At 33.6% G+C, this 8,546-nt stretch overlaps 1 protein-coding gene across 1 annotated transcript; it reads right to left on the reverse strand.

The window, feature by feature from the left end:
* Positions 1–120: 120 nt before the first annotated feature.
* LOC105170188 (protein NRT1/ PTR FAMILY 5.4-like) lies at positions 121–3,866 on the reverse strand. Its single transcript, XM_020692706.2, has 4 exons — positions 3,598–3,866; positions 3,281–3,498; positions 2,104–2,618; positions 121–1,196 (listed from the first exon to the last, which is right to left on the reverse strand). Exons 1-4 carry the CDS (start codon positions 3,668–3,670, stop codon positions 335–337), a joined length of 1,668 nt encoding a protein of 555 aa, XP_020548365.2. The 5' UTR covers positions 3,671–3,866; the 3' UTR covers positions 121–334.
* Positions 3,867–8,546: the final 4,680 nt, after the last annotated feature.

Here is an 8,546-nt window from a genome sequence, read left to right on the forward strand (position 1 = left end):
TTGTTATATAATTTGTTCAGATTCGATAAATTCAATATGTATTGGAATTTCTCTTTTTCGCTTCTTTCTTGTGTATCCCAATTTAGAAAATTATTGATTTATAGAGTTTATCGAAATAAATTCGTTCTAATGATATATTATTAAAAATAAAAGATACAAAAAAAATATTGATTTTAATATTTGTCTACATTCTTACCAAACACACAGTTGGACACATTTTAATTTATTTTGGTATCTTCATATCACATTATAAAGTTCACAAACATCACTACTTATACATCAAAAGCATTTCTTCACATATATGATCTTTCCGTAGAAGTTGAAGATGCATTTCCTAATAGGATCCTTTCTCACTAGAATGACCACCTTGATCATGCCCAATCCTCTTGTAGACGAACCTTTTTGCAACACACACATAACCACAAAAATTGGCAGCACTCATTGCAGCCAGAACCCAATAAAAGTACTCAACATTCCCTCTATTAATGTTGTCCCCAAGCCACTCATGCCCACACCTTGAGCTAATCCCTTGCACAATAGTTATCAAAGCACTGCTCAAAAAGCTCCCCACTCCGGTCACAGTAATATACGCGGCAGCACCGATGCTTCTCATCCCCACGGGCATTTGCTCGTAGAACAACTCCTGCAATCCAACGACCGTGAACACGTCAGAAAGCCCACACAGCATGTACTGCGGGAGCAGCCACCAGACGGCCATTGGAACCACTGATTTTGGCTCGTCTAATAGCCCTTTTTCTCTTGCAATTCGCACCCTTCGGCCCTCGATGCATGCTGCAACGGCCATAGTCAGCACTGATAGTAGTAAGCCAGTGCCAATTCTTTGGAGGATGGTTATGCCGGAAGGGCGGCCTGTGAGGGCCCTGGCAAGGGGGATGAGGGCTCGTTCGTATAGTAAAACGGAGGCGAGAATCGTGAGGCCTGTGAAGACTTGGAAGGATGCTGCAGGGATTTGGAAGGTTGGTGTGATGGATCTGTTGAGGGTGCTGCCTTGTTTGGTGAAGTATGTGCCTAGTTGAGCTATTACTATTGCAAACATGAGGCAACTGAACCAGATGGGAATCAGTTGGAAAACTAGTTTTGCTTCCTCTACTTGGTTAACAGGGCACAGCCTCCAGGGGTTCCTTTTTTCACTTGAAGCATCAATGTCGTCTATGATCATTGCTTTGTCCAGGAACCTGGCAGAATTGTGATCAATATGTAATTATATGCTTGTCTTCCAATTATAGGCTTGTAGACCTTGTCGACCACTCCATCAAAAAAATAAATAAAAAAAATTCAAAAATATGCAAGTCGTGAATGATATCCGTGACTTCTATATTTTTGTTACGATTGAAAAAATTGTACTATTTGTGTTATTTTTTATTTTTCTGATTTATATTAATAAATAAGCCAGTACTCATATGTACACAAAAATTACACCATCTATTCTATCTAAAAAATATAAACATAATTTATATATATATATTAAATATAACAGAAGTTTCATTAAGATTTATAACAAAAAAAATCCAATCTAGCTAGCTCTATTTAACAATGACATTAATCTTTTAAAGATCATAATAAAAAAAATTAAAAGCATATAATAAAATATGAATTGTCGATATTATCTACTTTATAAGCAATTATTTAACAAATTAAATTAGAATAAAAAATGCAGACACTGCTCCACAACTGTACCTAATTATGATGGATTAACGGCCGTGCCCACATAGGTGGAAAGAAAATAAAAATTCCACACTAGAAATCAAGAAGATTTGACGTACAACACGCCCTAAATTCTCCATTTTTGGGCTATATTTAATTAACATATAGTATTCATATAAAAAGCCCTTTAATGGGTTGACTTTGTGACATTACATATTTGTTTCACTAATGATTATAAGTAACAACTTTTATATTAGAATAATTATTATTATCACTAATAAATAAAATTTATTATCATAGAAAAATAAATATTTTATTACTTTAATATTACGCATAATTATTAATAACAATTTTGTCATTTAAAATTTTTATTAGTGGGTGTTTTTTAATTTAAAGTAATGATGAAAATGAGTGTGTGTAGATTAGGGAGAAAAATACCTGAACTGGGGCGTACGAGCCAACGCCTGAACCCCGGCACCACCCTCCATGTTCACATCATCTTCATCGCAAACACCACGCCCCTCCCTCTCCGACAACCCCCTCTTCCTCGCGGCGGCAACCACCACTTGTGCGACCCTCGTGAACGGGCTCCCCACCGGAGCCTGGCGGCGATAACCCCCACTTCCAGCCAAGAACACGATGAGCGCCGCTGCCACAGCCACCGCCAGCATCCCGAACCCCAAGCTCCACCCCACATAGTCCTCCACGTAGATCACCACCAACACCGCCGCCGTGGCGCCGCACACTATTCCGACGTACCACCAGTTGAAGAAAGAGCTCTTGGCCGCCTTCTCTTCAGGTATATTCTCGTCAAATTGGTCCGCCGCAAACGTCTGAACGCATGGCTTGTGCCCGCCTTCGCCTATGGAGAGAATGTAGAGCGCTATGAAGAAAACAATGTGCCGAAGTGGCAGAGGAACTGCTGAGACTGCTACAGTCAGCAGAACTAGGCCCTGCATTGAAATTAAATACTTATGTAGTTAAAATTTTCGTTTTTGTAAGCATGTTTTTATGGGTAGGACTGAAACAAAAAAAACGTTAAAATCATTTCATTAAAATCAATAAATAATTTTTTTTGCGATAAATTTTCAACTTGTGTTCGATTAGTTAAAAATAATAAAATCTGCTGAAAATGTTAAATTACTAGTCTCGACTCATGTTTAATTTAATTAATTAAAATTGGTTCGAACTCAATTTGATTATTATATATATAAACATGTAAATTATAGTATGAGATGCAACATTAATTTATTGTAGAAAAGAAAATTAAATAAATAAAAGAAATGTGATGTATTACTGTTCCATTGATCTCATCCACATGAGTGTTTACTTAGAAAAAAAATTAATAGGAAAAACCGAATGATGATCCAATATTTAGTGAAAGACTTTTTAATTATACCAACTTTACTTTTTGAAAATTAATGAATTCAACTAATGAGAGTTTGTTGAAAAGTTGTTCCTAAGAATAAGGAGTCAACCAGACATTGAATAGTGCGAGAAAAAAAAGTTGTGCAGTGCTACACAAAAAGCAAATTAAAGACGTGATTTGTAAAAGTAGGAATGTATATATATATATATATGTATATACATATATATTTGTATAATAATAACATACAATGAGGTAAATGATGGATGAGAGGAGGATAGTCTTGAACCGGCCGACGTAGGAGTCGGCCAGAAAGCCACCAACCACCGGGAAGATGGCGGAGACGCCCTGCCAAGTGTTCACATTCTTGGCAGCGGTGGCGGTGGGCTGGCCTAGCACCTTTGTTAAGTACATGAACAAGTTCCCGGCCACTCCATAATATGCAAATCGTTCTGCCACCTCCACGACTAGTTTAAAATCGATGAAAAAGATTAAATTAGTTACGTGTGTATTTCATCACAAGAATCGAAAAAAAAAAAGTAATTAGAAGAGAAAACGTAACGTACAAATAATGAAAATGGCGGATTTCCAACCACCTCTGGACGTGGAGGGTTGCTTCATTGGGAAATTGGAAGCCATGATGTAACAACGGTGATAGTAGGAATGATGTCTTACTTCCTAGTATGCTTTCTTTTATAGTCGAAGGACACGAACATTGGTAATGGGAGGGTACCCCACATGAGTTGTGGGGGAGGTTGGGGTGGTCAGAAAGCACTGAGATGGTAGTGAGATTTGGGGAGAAAAACACTAGTGAAAGGAGAGAATTAATTTGATTGGGAGGGAGAGTGACAAATTGTGTGGAGGTTCTGGTCTGAAAATGGGGTTTTAGGGGGTGATTGAACGTCAATAGGAGGGGAGCAACAGCAAAAGGAAAGAAAGGGGTTTTGATGATATTGGATGGATGTCTTGTCTATGTTGTTTTTGCTATTCAGAATCTTGGGGAAATTATGAAATCTTTGCATGGTGGACTTTTGAGTACTCCTAAATATCGGCTTCCAGCTCTTGTAGGAGCGTAGGCATATGACTTATGTGCATAATTAGATTCCAATTGTCTTGATTGAAACTTGAGTTAGATATGAAATGTAATAATTTTTATTTTTGTGGTGAAAATAAATTATAAAAATAATTTATAAATTAAACAGTACTAAAGATCGACAGTATTTCAAAATAAAGGTTAAAAGTGAAAAAAAAAATTTGAAATTTGGGTGTTTGGAAAAAACAGTTCAATACTTAAAATTTATTAATAATCTGCAGAAGTTGGCAGACATTGCTCATAACTTTTTGTTTAAATCAATTTAATTTGAATATATCATAGCAAAAGCAGTAAAACCAAAAAAAAAATCTTTTAATAATAAATTGATAAACGCTTAAAATAAGTGTTTGTGAAAAACATCCCTTTAACCGAATTGAAAATTTGGTTCTGTTGCGTGTTTATTCCATAAAAAAGAGAGAGAGAGAGAGAGATTGACGACTGAATCCCTTGAAGATATTGCGTGCGTTGTTATTTGGTGTCTTTAGTGGGAAGTTTGACTTAAGTACTCTTAAGATAAATTAGGAATAATCAATTATGAATATTAAATATTTATATGATCAATAATTACTATTACAACAGACAACAATTATTATTAAATTTAATAGATTAATAATTCAAACCCATAATTTCATGATCATAAATGCCTCAATTTTGCCGATTTAATTATAACTTGTTAAAAAAGAAGTCGAAAATTCGATTTGAGAATAAGAAAAAAGGGAAATTAATCTAGTTACATAGAAGTAAATCCATGGTTAATGGTGTGTAATTGATTGCTCACCTAAGAAAGAAAAGCCAAATCTGCACTGACCGACAAATGCTTGAAACCAGTCAGTCAGACAAGATGCGAAAGGGGTTTTTGGCTAAACAATTCACTTTTCCAAAGTTTTTTAGTAGATATGATGTTAAAATTTCGACTATTTTAATGAAATTTATCATAATTATAAATATTTCATCATTTTTATAAAATTATAAATACTTTTTTGTGACAACAAATATAGAAGAGTATTTGTAATTTCAGAAGAGAGATTTATAATTTTTAAAAAAATGATCGAATATTTGTAATTATAAGAAACCTTACAAGAGCCTGTTGTGAGTTACTCTAAAAATTAAATGTCACACAATTTTACACGGATATGTTAGAAAACTCGTACTTTTTTTTTTGGGGTCCAAAAACATTATAAACTTATGAATATTACATAAGATATAATTTAAAAGATTTATATATGAAAAATGAACATAAATTGATCCGATACTTACTTTATACAGCACTAATCAGCCATTAGTGGTTCACATAATTACAATTATTATACTCACAATGCTTATTGACTATATAATTATTAATTATTTTATTTTGCAAATTACACATGTTTTGTCCACTGCCGACTACCTAGTTGCTTAGTGATGATGGTAATTAAATTTAAATGTCTTCAAATTAACAGAGGTGATTTAGGCCTGGCCGACACCATCCACCCCTATTTGCTCTCCCGTTTCTTTTACGTTGTATTTGGATCGATTGATTTATGTTTTAAAATTTGAAATTCTTAATAATTAATAAATTTATTAACTTTGTTCAGATCAATTTACGACATAAAGAATTTTAAATTTTTAAACTTTTAATTCAAATCAATTTGACGTTGAGTCATTTTAAATCAAATCAAAATCCTCCCACCCGCATCGAATAAAATAAAATAAAATTTGACAATTGGAAAACATAATTTTCTTGTATATGTGAGCTGATCGAATTTCGTTGTGGGCTAAATACAAAATTATCTTAAACAAAAATAATGACTACTAATAATTGTGAGAGTTATATGAATAAATTAGTACTTTTTTATTATATTAATTAATGGTAACAAAAATTATAATTTTTCTAGATAGTACTGAGGATGATATTTTCAACCATGATTTGATGCAATGAATATTTTGGAGATCATACCTCCACCCTACCAACTTTGCAATTATCCTTACAAATGATATGCATCATGGTTTCTAGATTTGCAATATGGCCCTGATTGATAACACAAGGTGCCAAAAATTTTAATAAATAAAAAAGTAAATGAGAATTGTTAGGTTGTGATCCGGGTCGAATTATGCGATATCCTGTGACGATCTCACTGTAGATAGTCTAACTCTTCCGAATCAGATTTTGGGTACCCTGAGAATGAAACACGAACCGTGAGCTCGTCGGGCACGTTCCCGACAATGACCCTCCGATGCTCAAGTTAGGTTGATCGAGAGAAAAGTATGCGATCTAAAAGTTCGAGCTCAATTAATGCACAACAGTTACCTCATTTATGGCGTATCAGAGTCTATTTATAGAACACAGTTGTACGTCGAGTATTGGGCCACGTGGCCTTATCCTATCGGTGTGCGTTCTAATCGAACGGTTGTCATTGTCCGGGTCTTCGTCCAGTCTGTACGATCCGGGTCGGGTCCTCCGCGACCCGCCCGCTGTAAAACACGCGGATCCTGATCGCGTAATGACTAAAATACCCTGAATGAAGGTTAGTTTGGTCTTTTTGCCGGTGAGATGTGTGCATACCCATTAGGTTGGATTAGACGGGATATTCGAGCGTAATCAAACTTAGTACGCCCCTCGCTCTTTCTCTTACACACACTCATGTGCATGTGATCTTTTAAGTGTAATTTAGGCGCGACTGTAATAATAATTGGAACAAATACATGCAAGGGAGCATCATGATCGTGAAGATGGGTCAAGACCTTTCACAAGGCACTAACAGGATATGTGTATATGCAGTCTTTTCTGGGGGCATATATAGCGATATGTGCAGCTAAGCAAGAGACAGTGAGTGTGATGAGATGCATGTATTTCTGGTCTCTGGAATCCCATCAATACTCATCATCAAGGGTCCATACGTACAATTCTGAGTTCAAAGAACAAACATTTCAAGGTGTCTGCCAGCCTGCATGCAACATATCAGATCACAAAACTCGCATATGTGTACTCATACATATATATACATGCACACATTTCCAAGGGGGTCTGAACATGATCAACACCATCCACCACTAGGAGTTGGTGAAGGTTGTTGCTGCTCTGTTTTAATTATTTTATGGGATGTTGAGTGGATGTGTCACTTTAATAATAATAATAATTAAAAAATAGACATGAAAATGTTAAATAAGGGGGCGCATTTTTATTTTGCTAACTTCAATATTTTCTGCCCAAATTCTAATGAAATTGGCTCAAATATAAATAGAAAATTTGCGGACGGAGTGTTAGTGTAATTTCAATTTCTTTTTTTCAAAAAGTATAATTTTATATTTTTAGAGGGGTTTCAAGTGCAATTAATCTTTTAATATGTATTGATATTAGTTAGGTCCACATTCTTGATAATTGCTTGGTCTATTAAGTGGGTGTTTGTTGGAGCTTTTTTCAAGTACTTATGAGTTTTTCTCCAAAAATAAGTTCAAATTAAGTGCTTGCACAAATTGTTTATGCCATTCCATACGCTAAATTTCATAAACTTTGTAGTTTAATTCCACCACGATATTTGGTTTTGTTTTTATTTCATAAAATTAAATCAGATTCGCGGCAGTATTTTATTTTATTTTTATTTTCAATAATTAGATTTTCAGTGAAAAATGTGCGTTTTCAATCTTGTATGAGTTTTTGTGGACACAAGAATATGTTTTGATTAGTTGATAAGTTGTGTTTTATGTTGTTGTAATGTCTAATCAATGATTTTTTTTTATTTTATGAAAATAATAGATTTATTTTTTATTATTAGTGGTGCCAAATCAAATATATATTATATTTAAATTGAATTTATAGGTGTGTGTATTTTATTACGAATTGATAGTGATGTTATGCCAAATCATTATAAAAATAATATACTGTAAGTTTATAAATTTAGTGACTTAAATTATATATATGTAAAATATAAAAAATAATGATTGAGATAAAAATGATAGTAAAATAATTTCAGTGAAAACACCTATAAATAAACAAGTTTTTTACTTACATCAATGTTTCAAAAATAAAAAAATAAAAATAAAATCAAACCAAACAAAGCTAAGATTTGGAAAATTAAATTTTATATACCAAATAGTAGGAGTGAAACATTTACACCAAGTTCAAATTTGAATTTCATACCTAAAAGTTAGTGCCGAATAACTTTTTGAGTAAATTTAATTTTTTCATTCGAATTATATCTATCGTTATATTCTGTTAAACTTTTTATTTTCGTGTCAAATTACTAATTATGCCATACAAGATCATATGTTTGTCGATTTTTTCTACAAGAAAAACAACACATATAGTGCATATAGGACGTGCGAGGGCAATGTAATGATATATTTCCTAATATGTGCACTGCATATGATGTTTTTATGGCAGAAAAAAAAAACTCATGTATGGCAATATGCAAAATTTATAAAGTTGAAATAGTAAATTGACAC

The sequence above is a fragment of the Sesamum indicum genome, linkage group LG1, assembly GCF_026168435.1.
Source record: "Sesamum indicum cultivar Baizhima isolate 11 linkage group LG1, ASM2616843v1, whole genome shotgun sequence".
Taxonomy (NCBI): Eukaryota; Viridiplantae; Streptophyta; class Magnoliopsida; order Lamiales; family Pedaliaceae; genus Sesamum; species Sesamum indicum.

Bases quoted from the DNA above. Each gene is read 5' to 3' on its own strand.
- LOC105170188 (XM_020692706.2), bottom strand. From the start codon at position 3,670: ATGGCTTCCAATTTCCCAATGAAGCAACCCTCCACGTCCAGAGGTGGT. The intron at 3,499-3,597 runs GTACGTTACGTT...ATTTTAAACTAG, and splicing joins ATCCGCCATTTTCATTATTT to TCGTGGAGGTGGCAGAACGA. The intron at 2,619-3,280 runs GTATGTTATTAT...ATTTCAATGCAG, and splicing joins CATCCATCATTTACCTCATT to GGCCTAGTTCTGCTGACTGT.